At 43.8% G+C, this 19,496-nt stretch overlaps 2 protein-coding genes across 2 annotated transcripts; both read right to left on the reverse strand.

Moving 5' to 3' along the window:
- Window positions 1-680: 680 nt before the first annotated feature.
- On the reverse strand, window positions 681-8,767 carry LOC117728846 (ZP domain-containing protein-like). The gene is made up of 10 exons (XM_034529767.1): window positions 8,643-8,767; window positions 8,288-8,429; window positions 8,040-8,183; window positions 7,910-7,966; window positions 6,467-6,525; window positions 6,062-6,246; window positions 5,560-5,960; window positions 5,047-5,146; window positions 1,177-1,384; window positions 681-1,074 (listed from the first exon to the last, which is right to left on the reverse strand). The coding sequence occupies exons 5-10, from the start codon at window positions 6,501-6,503 to the stop codon at window positions 938-940; spliced, it is 1,068 nt and encodes a 355-aa protein (XP_034385658.1). The 5' UTR covers window positions 6,504-6,525; window positions 7,910-7,966; window positions 8,040-8,183; window positions 8,288-8,429; window positions 8,643-8,767; the 3' UTR covers window positions 681-937.
- On the reverse strand, window positions 7,906-10,985 carry LOC117728894. The gene is made up of 7 exons (XM_034529818.1): window positions 10,834-10,985; window positions 9,863-10,068; window positions 9,576-9,713; window positions 9,204-9,342; window positions 8,643-9,117; window positions 8,288-8,429; window positions 7,906-7,966 (listed from the first exon to the last, which is right to left on the reverse strand). The coding sequence occupies exons 1-7, from the start codon at window positions 10,954-10,956 to the stop codon at window positions 7,906-7,908; spliced, it is 1,284 nt and encodes a 427-aa protein (XP_034385709.1). The 5' UTR covers window positions 10,957-10,985.
- Window positions 10,986-19,496: the final 8,511 nt, after the last annotated feature.

A 19,496-nucleotide genomic window follows, 5' to 3' on the forward strand; every position in this document is an offset into this window, starting at 1 on the left:
CAACTATTAGGGGGCAGAAGGGCCAGAAAACACAACAATAGAGATAGTTTGTTTACAAAGTGACCAGATGTAACTTTGCCAATAGCTAATTCCACTAGTTAACAATTTGGTTTAAATTGAGGTAAACCCTTTTAAATTCTGAATCACTTTATCTCTCTCTATTATTAAATATGAATAATTGTATTTAATTTCTTGATTATTTTACAGTGTGTATATGATAAAGATGTAGACAAATAAAGAATCCAAAAATATTTGCAAATGTTTATTGATCCATGAGTTGAGACATATCGCGCTCTTTTCCAGGTTCATACTAGTTTGTACTAGTTAATCTTTACATGCTTTAAAATAATAAAACATATGTTTTTATCATTTATTTGAACTCTACTGCATTCTGTCTGAATTAAACCTGCATTCACCCTCTGAAACATGCGTTGTAAATTGGGTCACACGCCAAAAGCTTGGTTCCATGTTCACTTCCTGTCAGCTGATGTTATTCACCTGGGCGTAAACTGGGGCACATTTAGAATATTAAGTTTAAAAATGTGAAGTAGCCGCTAATTATTGTTCAGTTGTGATCCTGACGGCTCGTTTAAAGGCACAGTTACTGAAGTTATTGAGCATTTCAATACTTTTACACTATTTAAAAAAGAAATATGAAGATCTCCCTTTTTATAATATGGGACTTTGAAGCAAGAGTATCATAATTGAATTAAGTCTAGCCGTAAAAACCTTTTGACATCCGTTGATGCACCCTTTCAGTGTTGATTATGATAAAACTGCTTGCTGGTTAACTCTTTGCACCGGAACAGATTTGTCCTCATAAAGCTGCAGACATGTATGAAGATGAAAGTTCATAAGACACACAAACACTCAATATCAAATGGCAAACCCAATCAAAAAATGTGATTAACTCAGAATTGGTATTCTGTGTGCCGTCTTAGTTTTCAAATGTGGGCAAAGGTTGGTATTTGACCTTTGACACTTTGGCCTTGTACATGGCCACTGCACTGATCATGCCAACAGCTGCAAGAAGACATCCAGCGATGAAAACCAGGTTCAGATTCAGATGGAGCGCTGGAGGAAAGAGAAGCACAATTATACATTTGCTGTGGTCCAAAGTGGGGCTCAAACATTTGAAGTGTGCTGGTCGTAAATGAACCCTCTCTGTTTTCACACCTGAGCTTTCGTTGCTCTCCGCCGATCTCTTCAAGCGCAAAGGACCCTGGGAAACGAAGTGCCTTGAACTCTGAGCGACTACCTCCCTCCTTCTGCGGTGATGATTGGGCGTCCAAACGTTCGTCATTGTGGAGTTGATGCACCCCTGGGAGAACCTGGTGTTGGGGCTGCCTGCTTCACACATCAGGACCGTGCAGCTGATGTACACCTGAATGCAACAGAGCACGCTGGAGTTACATCAGCAGACGGACTCTTACAGAGCAGAGCTGTGGTCAGATCCAGTATGACACCCACAGTCAGGGGGGGTCTAGCGAGTCCTCAAGTCCATCCGTGTCAAGTGGTACAAGCTCTTTTTTTAAACTGGTCACCACTGAGTTTATTCTTTAGACATCTGATTCACAATGTGAAGCCACAGGTTGAAACAACCAATCAAATTCATAATAACCACATTCCTATTTGAAATTGAAGAATTACATTTGAAAACAAAAAAAGGAAATACAATTTATTTCTATAAAAGGTGAGATGGGAAACATAGAAAAGAAATGTGAAAGATTACATTTTTCTGTTGACAAATTAATAATCTTGAATTGCTCAACAAATCTTTCACTATTATTTCTGACATTATTTCGTTTTAGTATATTTAGTTTTGTAGACCGGGCGGCGGGCCAGGCGGGAGACCTGGGCGGGCCGATCGCTGGCGGCATAGACTAGCTCTAGGGACGTGGAACGTCACCTCACTAGCGGGGAAAGAGCCGGAGCTGGTGCAGGAGGTGGAGCGGTACGAGCTAGATATAGGTGGGCTCACCTCCACGCACAGCATCGGCTCTGGAACCAAGCTCCTGGAGAAGGGTTGGACTTTGTCCTTTTCTGGAGTTGCCCAGGGTGAGAGGCGCCGGGCGGGAGTGGGGATACTCACGAGACCCCGGCTGAGCGCCGCTGTGTTGGAGTTTTCCCCGGGGAACGAGAGGGTCGCCTCCCTGCGCCTACGGGTTGCGGGGGGTAAGGCTCTGACTGTTGTTTGTGCTTATGCACCGAACAGCATTTCGGAGTATCCGGCCTTCTTGGAGTCGGTGGGAGGGGTCCTGGAAAGGGCGCCGCCTGCCGACTCCATAGTTCTCCTGGGAGACTTCAACGCTCACGTGGGCAATGACAGAGAAACCTGGCGGGGCGTGATTGGGAGGAACGGCTTGCCGATCTGAACCCGAATGGTGTTTTGTTGTTGGACTTCTGTGCTAGCCACAGTTTGTCCATAACAAACACCATGTTCGAACATAAGGTGGCTCATAAGTATACCTGGTACCAGAATACCTTAGGCCGGAGGTCAATGATCGACTTTGTAATCGTATCATCTGATCTGCGGCCGTATGTCTTGGACACTCGGGTGAAGAGAGGAGCAGAGCTGTCAACTGATCACCACCTGGTGGTGAGTTGGATCAGATGGCGGGGGACTCGCCTAGAAAGACCTGGCAAGCCCAAAACGTGTAGTGAGGGTGAACTGGGAACGTCTGGCAGAGGATCCTGTCCGGGAGGTCTTCAACTCCCACCTCCGGAAGAACTTCTCACAAATCCCGAGGGAGGCTGGGGACATGGAATCTGTGTGGACCTTGTTCAAAGCCTCTATTGTGGACGCGGCTGCTCGGGGCTGTGGCCGGAAGGTCATCGGTGCCTATCGTGGCGGCAACCCGAGAACCCGGTGGTGGACACCGGGGGTGAGGGAAGCTGTCAAACTGAAGAAGGAGACCTTTCGGGCCTGCCTGGCCCAGGGGTCTCCTGAAGCAGCTGACGGGTACCGGCGGGCCAGAAGGGCTGCAGCGGCGATGGTCGCGGAGGCTAAAACTCGGGCATGGGAGGAGTTCGGGGAGGCCATGGAGAAGGACTTTCGGTTGGCCTCAAGGAAGTTCTGGCAAACCATCCGACGGCTCAGGAAGGGAAAGCAGGGTCTACCCCCAGGCTGTTCTCAGCGGGGGGGGGGGGGGGGGGGGGGGGGGACTGCTGACCCGGACTGGGGACATCGTCGGGCGGTGGAAAGAGCACTTTGAGGAACTCCTAAACCCGGCCAACATGTCCCCCGGAGACTGGCAGAGGTCGCTAAGGTAGTCAAAAAGCTCCTTGGTGGCAAGGCGCCAGGGGTGGATGAGATCCGCCCTGAGATGCTGAAAGCGCTGGACATTGTTGGGCTGTCTTGGTTGACACGCCTTTTCAGTGTCGCATGGGGGTCGGGAACAGTGCCCATGGACTGGCAGACCGGGATGGTGGTTCCCATCTTCAAGAAGGGGGACCGGAGAGTGTGCTCGAACTATCGTGGTATCACACTGCTCAGCGTCCCGGGAAAAGCTTATGCCAGGGTGCTGGAGAGGAGGCTCCGACCGCTTGTCGAACCTCAGATTCAAGACGAACAGTGCGGATTCCGTCCCGGTCGTGGAACAGTGGACCAGCTCTTTACCCTCGCAAGATTACTGGAGGGGTCCTAGGAGTTTGCCCAACCAGTTTACATGTGCTTTGTAGACCTGGAGAAGGCTTTCGACCGGGTCCCTCTGGGTTTTTTGTGGGGGGTGCTGCGGGAGTATGGGGTGCCGGACCCGTTGGCACGGGCCATCCGGTCTCTGTACGCCTGCAGTAGGAGCTGTGTTCGTCTCCTCGGTAGTAAGTCAGACACGTTTCCGGTGGGTGTTGGCCTCCGCCAGGGCTGCCCTTTATCACCGGTCCTGTTTGTGACCTTCATGGACAGGATATCTAGGCGCAGCCAGGGGGTGGAGAGGATCCGGTTCGGGAGTCTCGGGATCGCCTCTCTGCTGTTTGCGGATGATGTGGTCCTGTTTGCCTCCTCAGACCGTGACCTCCAGCATTCACTGGGGCGTTTTGCAGCCGAGTGCGAAGCGGTAGGGATGAGAGTTAGCACCTCCAAATCTGAGGCCATGGTGCTCTGCCGGAAACCGGCGGATTGCTCCCTCCAGGTGGGGGCAAACTGCCTACCCCAAGCGAAGGAGTTCAAGTATCTCGGTGTCTTGTTCACGAGTGAGGGTAAGGTGGAGTGGGAGATCGACAGGCGGATCGGTGCGGCTGCAGCAGTAAAACAGGCGCTGTACCGGTCCGTCTTGGTGAAGAGGGAGCTGAGCCGGAAGGCAAAGCTCTCCATTTACCGGTCGGTCTACGTTCCAACCCTCACCTACGGTCACGAACTCTGGGTCTTCCTCCGTAGGGTGGCCGGGCTCAGCCTTAGAGATAGGGTAAGGAGCTCGGACCTCAGGGGGGAGCTTAGAGTCGAGTCGCTGCTCCTTCGTGTCCAAAGGAGTCAGCTGAGGTGGTTCGGGCATCTAGTCAGGATGCCTCCTGGACGCCTCCCATTAGAGGTTTTCCGGGCATGTCCAACTGGTAGGAGGCCCCGGGGAAGACCGAGGACATGCTGGAGGGATTATATACCCCGGCTGGCCTTGGAACGCCTCGGGATCCCCCAGAATGAGCTGGAAAGTATTGCGGGTGAGAGGGAGGCCTGGGTCGGCCTGCTGAACCTGCTGCCACCGCGAACCGACCCCGGATAAGCGGGTGATAATGGATGGATGGATAGTTTTGTATCAATAATTGATGGGACAAGTGTCTTCTGATTGGTTGTTACGCCCTGTGGTTTCAGTATGAAATGAGTTGCTTCACATTGTGTATTTGATGATTGATGAATATCCATCACCGAAACGTTGCAGAAATTCAACCTCTTTTCCACACGACTTTATATTCCTTTGCACCTGTCCACTACATCAAGTGCGCATTAATTATCACTTAGTAAAACCAGCCAGATAATAAAAGCACATTATGAAATGGACCTATTCATTGAAGCGTTTAGAGATTTAAGTCAGAGTCTCCTGCTCAAGTCTTTACCTGATCGTGCAAGCCGATGAACTTGAAGGCCTCCATGCTGAACCTGAACTGTCTCTTGTGGGCGGAGGAATGGGTCTTAACGGTCGAATCCACATTACACCTGGTCGGAGCAAAGCAAAACTAAAAGATGAGACACATTGCCTTTGTTTCTCTATGCCTTACAATGGATGCTGTTGAAGGGGCAGAGGTATTGTTCTATTGTAGTTATTTACATGAGGAGGAAATGTACTGTAGAGGTTATGCATAAGATGAAGGGAGTGAGGCATTGACTTCTCCATCCTGACATGGTCATATTACACTAAAGACCCTCTAGACTAAGAGGACATAATCACCTGCACAGTTAAACACAAGATAGAGAGACATTTCATTTACATCCATGAATCCACTGTCTACGAATCAATCAACTGTCATTCACACCGTTAGTTACAAACCTCTCACATAAAGACAATCACAACTCTTTACACATACTTTGTTATGTCCTCTACCGCCACCAGGTGGTGTCGTCATGCCTACCCGTTCTCAATGATGGAGTAGGTTTGCTTGTAGTTTTTGTTGTCATATGGTGTAGCTCTGCAGGACTCCACAAACAGCACAGTGTTGTCGATGGAGGAGGTGGCCTCTATCTGCATGTAGATCCTGTTCCCTAATGTATACACCAGTGGGTATGAATTTGGATCCACCATGGTTTGGTACTGGTTGTTGGGATAGAACTCGAACTGGTAGGTGAACGTGCCGAAGCCCCGGTCCCACACTGTGACGTTCCTTCTGTGTGCTGTGAAGCCCAGCGTCACGTTTCCACGTTTGGGGTACTGGCAGTAGAACTGCACCTCCAGCAGGTGCTTCCTGGTGATCGTGTCGGCTACGTTGTCAAACGTGGTGATTTCATTTTTGAACCTGAGGTTATCATCGTCTTCCTGCAAAGGAAAAGGTTACGTCGTCAGTCCTCATACTGCTAGATAAAGGCAACACCAATAACCGAGAGAAGAGCACGGCCGGTACCAAAACCCTGCGTTACCTCGATCTCAGTGCCACAACCGCTGAGGGGGATGACAGCGAAGACGTGAGTCCTGTTGGACTGCAGCCTGCAGGCGATGTTGGTGGCGTCGTTGAGCCGCAAATGGTCCTCATGGAGTCCAGAGAATGAAGCTTTCTCAACCTCTACTGTCATTGTGGACTCGGTGCAGATCACATTGGAAATAACTAGAGGAAGAGGTGGTTGAAAATACACATTATACCAATGGTATTCCACTTATTTACAAGGGGCAGTAAGGCCAACCAGAAATTCAGCAAACACAGGGAAGAAGAAGACTTGGAGCTAGTAAACCATAATGTAAACAATTCAGGATATTAAATATTTATATCTATTATATATACACCACTACAGCTGTAGTTATACAAGAAAACATTAAAGTACACTCACTTTGCTTCTTCCGAACTTCTACAATAACACATCTCATCTCGGACTGATAGATGCCAGACCTGAGGAGCATTGATGAACACTGATTAAATTCAGTTTCAGGTAGGATGATATGATAGTTACAATTATTACTGGTGCTTTTGTCTCCTAGCTACAATTAAACTGATAAAGGTGAGTTTGTTAGGTAGGTCACTTTAACCAGTGTAAACAACGCTAACAGTGCTATAGAGATAACAGTGCAAACAATGCTAACAGTGCCAGCAGAGATAACAGCGCAAACAACGCTAACAGTGCTTGCAGAGATAACAGCGCCAACAACGCTAACAGTGCTAGCAGAGATAACAGCGCAAACAACCCTAACAGTACTAGCAGAGATAACAGCGCAAACAACGCTAACAGTGCTAGCAGATATAACAGCGCAAACAATTCTAACAGTGCTAGCAGGGATAACAGCACAAACAACGCTAACAGTGCTTGCAGAGATAACAGCGCCAACAACACTAACAGTGCTAGCAGATATAACAGTGCAAACAATTCTAACAGTGCTAGCAAAGATAACAGCACAAACAACGCTAACAGTGCTAGCAGAGATTACAGCGCAAACAACCCTAACAGTGCTAGCAGAGATAACAGCGCAATCAACGCTAACAGTGCTAGCAGAGATAACAACGCAAACAACACTAACAGTGCTAGCAGAGTTACAGCGCAAACAACTCTAACAGTGCTAGCAGAGATAACAGCGCAATCAACGCTAACAGTGCTAGCAGAGATAACAACGCAAACAACGCTAACAGTGCTAGCAGAGATAACAGCGCAAACAACTCTAACAGTGCTAGCAGAGATAATAGCGCAAACAACCCTAACAGTGCTAGCAGAGATAACAGCGCAAACAACCCTAACACTTCTAGCAGAGATAACAGCGCAAACAATTCTAACAGTGCTAGCAGAGATAACAGCGCAAACAACCCTAACAGTGCTAACAGAGATAACAGCGCAAACAATTCTAACAGTGCTAGCAGAGATAATAGTGCAAACAACCCTAACAGTGCTAGCAGAGATAATAGTGCAAACAACCCTAACAGTGCTAGCAGAGATAACAGCGCAAACAACCCTAACAGTGCTAGCAGAGATAATAGCGCAAACAACCCTAACAGTGCTAGCAGAGATAATAGCGCAAACAACCCTAACAGTACTAGCAGAGATAACAGCGCAAACTGAGTGAAATCTATTTAAGAACACATGTTAAGTCATTTTAAGAACTGAGATTAAGTTTGAAAATGTTAATGCTATCAGGTGTGGGGTTTTCTACCTTTTGATAGACATTCTTTCAGAAATATTGTGAATTATTAAAAAAATCTTTTTTAATGGTTTACAGCATTCTTATTTTTTCTTAATCTCTACCTTGTTGCTAAAGAGGAAAACACTAAACAGATAAATGTAACTTACTGTGAAGACGGGGTGCCGTGGTGATTATGATGTTGTGTGGTAGCGGCTGCAGCAGACCTGAAACGATGTGTTACAAAGTCAAATCATGACCCACACATACAAATGCTCTCATTAGGAACCCAAAGCTTACCCGGTCACCGATTCAACAGCAAAGCAAATCGGGAAGAAATCTCCCAGGTCATCTTCGAAAGGCGTCCACCTGATGACGAACTCACCATGTGTGTTCCTTTGCTTGGTGATATTCAGTGGGCCACTGATGATAATATCATGTATTCTGTGTGAAAACAAAACAAAGAAACCCAAGATTTATTGACTCCTTATTGCTGATATTATCTTATGCGCCTCAGGCCAACACTGATCATGTTGTTTCTCACTCACGTTGCGTATGACGCTTGTGCGTTGATTATGATCTCCACTTCTTTGTTGACCTCTGCTTGGATGCGGTCTCCATTTAAAGGTGTTGGGGACACAAACTTTGGCAAGTAGTGTCCTTCCTGACATGAGGGTGCAGGTGGGTCCACTGGAGTTAAAAATAGAAGATTCATTTACATTCAAAACAGCAGTAAGTAACTCATACTTAAAACTGTAACTTTGCTGCTGTTGGTGGATCAAAAAAGTGGCGCTAATTTTCATCAACGGCTAATTTTGACAGGCAATGGTTTCAGCAGCAACAGTGTTTAGTTTTTATGGATTGGCTCATTGAAAATGTTGTCACAGAATAAAAAGAACTCACCAAGAAAGGAGAATTGCAACGGTAGTTTACTGAGGGGAGGAGTGTTGGCATGTCGGTAGGAGCTGGTTGTTGTTGGGTATGGTGTGGTTGTTGGGTAAGGTGTGGTTGTTGGGTATGGTGTGGTTGTTGGGTATGGTGTGGTTGTTGGGGCTGCTGTGGTTGTTGTTGGGTATGGTGTGGTTGTTGGGTATGGTGCGGTGGTTGTTGGAGGTGCTGTGGTTTTAGTATAAGACCACCACCATGGGTATGGTGTGGTGGTTGTGTGTGGAGGTGTGGTTGTTGGGATGATGGTGCCCCAACTTGAGATACTTCTGGATTGTCTTTTATGCCTCACAACAAGTGGACTCTTTGTGGAATGGGATCCATCAGCGTAGGCCAGAGTGATGGGCCTTTGCGGGAAGTCTTCCACCATCAACTCAAATCCATAAACTCTGGGGTCGGCTGTAGAGCGTTGGTAGTGTAATGTGCAAGAGCCCTGACAATGTGAACATTTTAAGGTTAGGTGAGGCAAAGCATCAGTGAGGTATTACAATGTATTAGGAAATATATTTTTCAACTAACCTGATCCAAGGCAAAGCCTAAAGGTTGGTTACACGACTGACACTCTAGATTTGGGATATTTCCATATCTGCATCGAACTTTGTCGCCGTCAGGATCAAAGGACATCAGCTTGTATGTCCTTGGGCAGTTCTGGGGAACTCTTGAGTAGACACATAAACAGGAGTTAGTAATCTAATATGCAAAGAATCCTTTACACAAAAGAATCAAATCAGCAGACACAAACATGCACAATGCAAGAAGTAATATAAAACCAGGGACATGCTGGTAGAGGTGTAGTAACATACGGAAAACAAATGTAAGAATCATAATCATAATTTAAATACCTCAATACAATGTAAAATCAAAATGTGATGCTCACTGCAGGGAACTTACCTTAGCAAAGGTAGAATGGCAATTTCTGGCGATCTGTTTGGTTTTCCAGTGTCAGATCTTGATCCCAAATCCAGTGAAGAATGTAGTCTCCAATTAGCGTTCCCGTTACGCTTTGGGATCCAACAGCAGCTTGCAGCCCTGGTATGAGCATCAATCAAAAGATACTCTTGAAATACTGCAGCGAACACTGGCTACTTTTTATGACAAGCACAGCAAATCCAACATTTGACTCATACACATGGAGTGCAGCAGCATTGGTTTGATTTCAGAGAAGAAGAAAAGCTCACCTCATTTGAACAGGTTTGTCACTCGCGAGGTATCTTGTGCTGACGGTTTCGGTTTCACACCATTGCCGGTTGTATCGTGGTGCATTGGTGCTGTTGTCAATCACACCTTTCTGACTTCTGCGGACATATCCACAGTTGCTTTGGTAACAATTCCAATTGAGGGAGTATTGACACCCATCAAAGGTGTCCCTGTTGCGAATGTCCACCTGTGGAAAAAGATTATACAGTTAGAGACGGTTACTCTACTGAAGGATATTCTTATGAATTACATGTATGTGTATTTATCAGTTATTTTACTCTTTCATGAGCTATTTTAATAAGGCTGTTTATCTGTAATGATAATTTGATCAACAACCACAATAAATGGTCAAACCACTATTTTAGATTAAAACAAACAAAAGTGCATACATTTTTATTAAAAATAATAAAAAACAATAATATTGAAATATGTCCTTGGATCTTAAATTGAGTAAAGAAAACGTGAACGGAAACCATAATGACAACAATAAGAAGGGTTTGTTCATGTTTATATTAAGTAAATGATGGTTCTCATCAAGCTTTTATGCTTTTTAGTTCTGTTTAATGAAATAATAATTAGTCAAAGCAAGGCTAAAGGGGCATCTGTTTCAGCTCCCGGGTAATTACACAACATTCTTCTTTTTACCTGAACAAGTTATAGATCAAATATTAATCAATGAACAGTACTCGGTTTTACAATGTTAAATAATTTTGGGTGTTTACATAAACCTAGTGGGCCTTAATTATGAGTGAAAATGTAAAACACAAGAGCTTAAATATATTTAGTTTAAATATAAACTAAATGTAAATATTATTTTCCATCCAACATCAGAGGGAATTTTACTGTTTCAGAAAGGTTATTGATAAAGTAATAATAAGTAATAATGCTACATTGTAAATATTTTTGACATATAATATTTTCAAACCCATGTTGTATATCATATATCTCTCACCCGGAATGTTCCGTCTTGGTTCTTTCCTTTGTAGGTGTAGGTCGTGGATCCCCCAAAGTAATGAGATGCAGCCGCCAGTGAGACCAGGAGCAGCTGAAGCAGGAGCACTGATGTGGAAGCCATGACGCCCTCAAGTCACCTGTCTGGAGGTTCTCTGCCACTCACATCCACCTGCAGCATCAATATATATACCCTCCGATAGGCCGGCCAGGTGATGCCAGTCCTTTCATGGGCTGCGAGACTGGTTTCACAACATCTTCTACTGTCAGCACCTGTTGGACTCAAATGACCGATACATAATGCCATTATGCTGGCACACTGTTCTCTGAGTCCGGTAAGATAGTTTTAAACTGATGTGGTTGCATTGACAGGCGAGTAACTATATTAATTTGTTGAGTTCGTTAAATCTGGTTTTAAGAACTGAATGCAGGGGGAAAAGCGCCATAGAAATACTCAAATTAGTTTTTATTTTGGTCCCTTTATCCGTTGGCAGGATTGATCGCCAGGTAATGTCTACATCAAGACAATCCAATGGTATCAATCATCCAGTTCCCAGAACAAGACTGCTTTCACGTTCTCATCCACGGACTTTATTATTCTATGGGTATTGGTATAGTTATTAATATAATATGTTGTAATTATTATGCAATAATACTGATAATAATGGAAAGATAAAAAGATTCTTACTTTCTCTGAAGCATAACTCGGCCTACAGTTATCAATCATTTTAGTGTGTAAGTTTTGAAGCCACACATGATAACAGTTGAGGTCACATGGTCAGGACTCAGCATCTACTGGCAGTACTTCTATGTGTTGCTGACTGTCCCCTCTGACAGATGTGATCGTATTTTGTTTTGAAGGGCAACAGCAAAAAGCCGATCTCACAGCGGTATGAACTGGCGAGTCTCCAAGAATCTTGGCCCGACATGCCTGTCGAATTCCATCCTCGTCGCCAATTGTGTTGGAAATCTTTCACCACACGCCCGTGACGGACGGCCATCACCTGCACTGCCTGCAGGTGAGCTGCTCCTCGTGGTAATGTTGGCCGGAGTCAGAGGTTCCATCTCGGCATGTGCAGAGTCGTCTGGGTTCATGTAATGTGTTTATGTAACTCTGTTCATCTGGTCACATGACATCTATTCTTCTGTCCATCCGGGGAGAGGGATCCTCCTCTGTTGCTCTCCTGAAGGGTTCTTCCCTTTTTTCCCTGTCAAAGGTTATTTTTGGGGAGTTTTTCCTGATCCGATGTGAGGTCAAAGGTCAGGGATGTCGTATGTTTACAGACTGTAAAGCCCTCTGAGGCAAATTCGTAATTTGTGATATTGGGCTATACAAAATAAACTGAATTGAATTGAATGTTGGCCAGATTGTACTGTAAGGATTAGGTTTAGACTTAGTTTTATGTCTGTGTACTTTGTGCTTTTGTAATATGTAAAGTTCTCAATAAAGTTCTTGAGATAAAATAATTCAACATTTCCCACCTGTAATACCACACGTTTCACAATTATTATTTGTACTTTATATTTTATATTGTATTTTATTCCTATAATTAAACTGCACTAGTTTATCTCAGATTCCAATTTTCCATTTGTGTTATTTTTCTTTATACATATTTATTTTATGAGTTAGTCGACAAAAGTAGAGATTTGAAACCATCTTTAAGACCATCTGTTGAGTGCATGACAATGAAAGAACGTGAACTTGAGCACCTTCATTGATTGCCTTCTTTAAATGGAATAATTACATGGATTAACACTCCATTGTCAAAGAAAGGTTTCGTGTAACACATCAGTGTTAAACACACACTGCCAGTAAGATGTTTATCAAGTTAAATCTATAAGGAAGTACACATTCCAATGATTCTGGGCTTATCGGTAATCAAGTGTTTTTTAGCGTGCATTGAAAGCTGAAAAAAGAAACATGTGATTGTCTGGATATCAGTCAGGTGAGGTCGATCATCCAGTTCCCAGAACAAATATCCACACACTTGTGATCTTAAAGAAAATACACAGAAATACACAGAGAAAATAACAGGTTTCTCCTGTGTTTTGTAAAATACAATAACTGACACCTGATTCGTGCAAATCGGTCATGTTTACGGGATCTCGTTGAGGTGATATATGATACATGTTATGTTATAGGTTCACAGTGAGTGTCCTATAACTCAAATATTGACACAAATTCCCCTTCATATTAGTTGTTTTCACCCTGCCTGCCTGGTTAATTAACTCTCATGTTCTTTTAGATCCTTCCCGACACACCTGACTCACCTGGTCCTCACACCCGTTTCACCTGTTGCCCGTTTTCCTCATTAGTCCCTCACTACTTAGGTCCCCTCACTTGCACTTGTCCTCTGCCAGATTGTCTTGTATGTTAGTGCCAAACTCTCCAGCATACCTTTGTCTCATGCCTGATCTACCTGTTCTGACCATGTTTTGCCTGCCCCTTCTCGGATTTGTATGCCTGTTTCGACTAACCTCCCGGTTTTGACCCTGCCTGAAATTGCAGTAAAAGTATTTTGCTTGTCTATCTGCCTCTGAGTCGTGCTTGTGAGTTCCAGTACCTGTAACCCACATTTAATTCAGTTTATTTTGTATAGCCCAATATCACAAATTACGAATTATCCTGAGAGGGCTTTACAATCTGTACACATACGACATCCCTGACCTTTGACCTCACATTGGATCAGGAAAAACTCTGAAGAAATAGAAAAAATCCTTTCACGGGGAAAAAAGGGAAGAACCCTTCAGGAGAGCAACAGAGGAGGATCCCTCTCCCCAGATGGACAGATGAATAAAGGTCATGTGACCAGAATGAACAGAGTTACAGAGTTACATAAACACATTACATGAACCCAGACGACTCTGCACATGCCGAGATGGAACCTCTGACTCCGGCCAACATTACCACGAGGAGCAGCTTACCTGCGTTTCATGCTTCCACCTTTCCCTCCGAGAGATCCAGAGTGGCATACGCCGCCTCTCTCCTTACGGGCAGAGCCCAGGACTGGGGAACCGCTGAGCGGCAGCAGCAGTCGCCAATCTGCTCTTCATTCCTTCTGTTTTTCAGGGAGCTGCGGAAGGTTTTTGGATCACGCCACACTGGGAAGAGAGGCCCCTCGAGGCTTGTTGGATCAGAAGCAGGGAGGGAGATCTGTGTCTGATTATTCCATCAACTTCCACAACAAAGCAGCGAATGGACGCATTCTACCACAGTCTGTCGGACCGACGCGTCAAGGACGAATTGGCGACCCAAGATCTTCCTGCTGGGTTGGATGAGTTGGTCGCTCTCTCCATCCGTATTGTCACAGACTCCGGTGCAGATGCTAATCTCATGGACATGTCTCTGGTCTCACAGCTGGGGATCGAGCAGGTGGTCCTGGAGGAACCCATCCACACCACCGCCTTAGAAGGTCGCCTCCTCTGCCGGGTTACTCATCGATCTACTCCTCTGCCGATAACAATGTCAGGTAATCACAATGAGACACTCACTTTCCACCTCATCCATTCACCACAGCAACCGGTTATTTTGGGCTATCCGTGGCTTAGGAGCCATATCCCGCACATTGACTGACTTCTGGAACTGTATTACAGTGGAGTGTTCATTGCCATGCTGTATGCCTAAGATCTGTCTCCTCTGACTTTCCAGATATCTCCCGTGTTCCCAAGGTATATCTTTTTAACAAGACCGGGCAACATCGTTGCTGCCTCATTGCCCGTAGGACTGTGCCATTGACCTTTTTCCAGGAACCGCTCCTCCCAGAGGTAGAATTTTCTCACTGTCTGCTCCGGAGACAAAGACTATGGAGAGATAACAACTCTCTGGCTGTGGGCCTCATTAGACCATCCTTGTCTCCTGTGGGGACTGGGTTCTTCTTCGTCAGCAAGAGGGACAAGACCCTGTGCGCTTGCATTGACTACAGAGGACTCAATAGCATAACTGTAAAGAACAGGTACCCTCTTCCCCTTATCTCCTCTGCATTTCAGCTGCTACAAGGGGATACCATTTTTTTCCAAGCTTGATCTTCGCAACGCTTACCATTTGGTAAGAATCCGATAAGGGGATGAGTGGACGGCCGCCTTCAATACTCCTAGTGGACATTATGAGTATCTAGTTATGCCAAATGGTCTCACCAATACTCCTGCTGTCTTCAATGATGATCTCAGGGATCTGCTCAATGTTTGTTTTCTGTATCTCGATGACATTCTGGTCTTCTCAAAATCTCCACAGGAACATGTGCGCCAAGTCCTCCAAAGGCTTTTGAGGAACCACCTCTTCGTAAAGACAGAAGTGCGAATTCCACACCACGGAGGTATCGTTTCTGGGTTTTATATCAAAGCTCGTAATATCCAGATGGACCCTGCCAAGACAAAAGCAGTCGCTGACTGGCCCTCTCCTTCCACACGGAAGGAACTTCAAAGCTTTCTTGGCTACCCAAATCACCTATCGCCAAAGAGACTGCTAAATAGTATAATAGTAATAAATAGTTTTTCGGCTGCATGGGTTGCCCATTGACGTGGTCTCTGACCGCTCAGCCACCGGGCTCTCTCCGTTCCAGTGTGCCCTGGGGTATCAGCCACCACTGTTCACAGGAGGCTAATGTCCCCTCTGCCCAGGCATTCGTCCAGAGGTGCCGACACGGCTGGAAGCAGGCCCACTCCACACTCTTGCGCTCCTCCGACCGCTATCAAAGGTCTGCCAACAGACGTCGTGTTCCTGCACGCCGCTACGCCCCAATGTAAGCACAACAGTCTCTGACAACGCCCAGAAACAATGGTTCCATTGGTTTTTTTTAGTCACTCCATTATTTGTCTGCACGCCAAAACCAAAATAGCTTTACAATAAAACCGGTGATGTCGTTTTGTTAATTGGTCGAGGTCCCAGATACTGTCACTGGAATTCCAGACTCTCCCTTCTGGTGGCACAAACCGATATGCAATGCGATACCAGAATCAAAAATTACAAATTTGCCTCAGGGCTTTAAGAGATATGACATCCCTGTCCCAGGACCTATTAATACATGGTTATGGTTATACGCTGCGTTGCATGTCGCAGATGAAAGTATTGGATAATTACAAAGGTTTTGATCGCTCAGGAATAGGATAAGTTTTAAATATTAAAAGGCTTAGTTTAAATGTTAAAAGTAAATTTAAGTGTTCATGAAAGTTTTGCATTAAATGTGGATATTAATTTAAGCATTATAGGCAAAATATAAGTTAAAAGTACTCTATGTTATTTTGTATTGAGGTGTGTTGCAGATCATTTGGACTCTTTGGATGGTTTCATTTGACCGTGTCACAACGTCACATTTTGTTTATTGCCAGTTAAATAGTGGGTGACTGTGGGTCAGTGGAGAGCAGGGTCGTCCTTCAATTAGAGGATCGGCGGTTCGATCCCCGGCTCTGCCAGTCCATGTTGGAACGTTGCTCTTCCCATCAGTGTATGAACGTGTTTATGAACGTGTCTCAAAAGTCACATTCTCTTGTCAGGAGTGGAACTTTTAGCGAGCTCAGCTGAACGGAATGTCGTCTAAATGATACAAAGGGTTTTATGAAAGTGCCAATTAGGGCCTTTCCTATTACTTCCTTGTACTTTTCCCATCAGGCCACACACACAGAGACATTTTGTTCTTTGAGTGATTGTTTGTTTCTTAGCATATTTCTTAAGTGGCACACCCAATGAGCCACTGAGACTAGGCTAGAAAAATAACTATAACTCTGAAACACTTTCAGATTCGTCTTCCCGTAAGTGTCAGTGGCCTTCAGACATTCTTGCTTGACACATTCTTGCCATATGATACTTGCTCATAACTACTCAAGGAGACAGAGGAGTGGCAGGTGAAGGGAATGAGTGATTAGCAGAGACACTAAACTAACAGGGTCTTACAGAAAGATGATTTATCTCCAAGGCTTGAACCTGCTTGCACCGGGGCAACGACGATCCCCCGAAATAGTGCAGAGGAAGAGAGACGAAGAGAGAATGAAGGAAGAAAATAAGGTGGATGGAGGGAGGGGGGAGGGGTTGAGGAGTGGTCCTACTCCTGAAACCCTGCAAGGTAGCTTCAAAACAATATCCAATGGTTCCATTGTTTCTTTTTCAGTCACTCCGTCATTTGTCTGCACGACCAAAACAAAACAGCTTTCCAATAAAACCGGTCAGACCTCTGGTCCCACAAACCGAAGATGTTACATGGAAATATGATACACAATAACACAACATAACAAGATGTTACATGGAAACATGATACACAATAACACAACATAACAAGATGTTACATGGAAACATGATACACAATAACACAACATAACAAGATGTTATATGGAAACATGATACACAATAACACAACATAACAAGATGTTATATGGAAACATGATACACAATAACACAACAAGATGTTATATGGAAACATGATACACAATAACACAACATAACAAGATGTTACATGGAAACATGACACACAATAACACAACATAACATAATGTTACATGGAAACATGACACACAATAACACAACATAACAAGATGTTATATGGAAACATGATACACAATAACACAACATAACAAGATGTTATATGGAAACATGATACACAATAACACAACAAGATGTTATATGGAAATATGATACACAATAACACAACAAGATGTTACATGGAAATATGATACACAATAACACAACATAACAAGATGTTACATGTAAACATGATAATATACAGTTTTGTTTAGTATTGTGCATTACCACAAATCAAAGTAAATGCAGCATGTAGTTGTCAAGAGCGCCGACCACAATGTGTGCGTCCTTAATTAGTTGTCGTATAAACGTCCAGCATGTGTATCACTGTTACACAAAGAAACATTATTCTGGCTATGACTGGAAGTTATTGGCTTGTAATATAATCATAATACTCTCACCGCAGATACAACTGAAATGTGTCCAAAGGAATGTGTTAATCTGGGTCATTAACATAAAAAGATGCTTTGTTCCGTGCAGGAACATGAAAGTCACTGTAACAATAGGTCATTTAAACGACCTTAAAGACCACCACAGAGCAGTTGTCAAAGCTAAATGAATTGATATGCAGCCATGATGATGTGATGGGTGCATGAAGAGCTTCATGTGTTGCTGCTTCCATATATTCCGCTTTGCACAACTACTGTTAGAATTGGGCAAGATGTCAAGTGACTCACTCCTGACTTGTTGTTGGTATTTCAATGTTTCATGTTGCCGTGGTGCCATCTACAGGTCCAAGGCCACGACGTGTTGTGTTCAGACGTTTAAACCAAACTACAACAACACGCAAATGACAGCAAAACTCTATTGAATGTTGAGAATGAACATCTGAGCCAATCCAAAAATGAACACTAACCGGTGGCTCCAGTCTCACAGTGTGCGGTCGTTACACTTTACACATTTCTTTTAAATCACAGCTGAAAGTAATCAATATACATCTCTAGCCTCCCTGTGGTATTACCCAAAATGTAATAACAAATATTGACAATCTCTAAAAACTTTAACTGTATTAGAAAGATTTAGAGGTCCAATGGGAAGCCTCTTGTGACGTTCACATTATCTAAGGTACAAAGTTATCCAGGTAAAAATATTATAACTCCAAATGTATTTGAATATCAATATTAATGTGAATATCTGGCCTTGGTTATGATGAAACAAGTGGCCATGACTCTCCAACAGCTGGACAGTGGACTCAAAGGTCAACACCACTTCCTGGTTTCTATTCCAGGATACAAACAGGACCCCAGTGTGATGGATGTGTTTATATTTCTGTTTTCATGCCATCAAAGGTCCATATCAAAGGAACTGCTGGAGGAAATGTGTTTAAATGTGGCACAAACCACGAAGAAAAAACAAAACACATTTTTGGCCATAACTCAACAACTCATGATAATTATGATCATTTCACACCAATGACATACAGTATACCATTAGAAAGTGACAGGACAAAGTCCAAATTCTTGGCCTTTCCAGACTGCTTCGTAACCTGAAGGATGCCGAAGCCTTCATGAAGGAGATGGAGAGACGTCGCTCTCAACATTAACTTCAACCCCTATGCTGACCACGTATGGATAAGTAGACTATTACACCTCCTCATTATACACACCCCTTTCTATTTCCTTTTTCCTTCACATGAATTTTCTCTGTGTGCGTATGTACGTGCATGCGTGCACGTGCCTATGTGTGTACGTGTAGGTGTGTATGTATGTATGTGTATATGTGTATATGTGTATATATATATGTGTATGTGTATATGTATGTATGTATGTATATGTGTGTATATGTATATGTGTATGTGTATATGTATGTATGTAATAACTGAAATTACATTAAAAAAATAGCTTTTACATTTTATTTTATTTATTTATTTTATTTTTTTTAGCTAGGATGAATTGAAAAAAAAATGGTGGTAAGAATGATATAAATACAATTGTTATAGTAGGTTCAATATGGAAGATGATGATTTATGATGATTCATGTTCGATTTATGTCTGTGTTTTTCTGTCCTTGTCTGATTGTTCGTATAGTTGGTTGTTATGTAATTTTTATTTATTTGTTGTCTAGTAATGTGAGGTAATATGTAACTTGTAAAAACTTAAAAATAAAATGATTGAAAGAAAGTGATGACATACATACACCCAGGTTAAAATATGTGA

Source organism: Cyclopterus lumpus, chromosome 3, assembly GCF_009769545.1.
Source record: "Cyclopterus lumpus isolate fCycLum1 chromosome 3, fCycLum1.pri, whole genome shotgun sequence".
Lineage (NCBI taxonomy): Eukaryota > Metazoa > Chordata > Actinopteri > Perciformes > Cyclopteridae > Cyclopterus > Cyclopterus lumpus.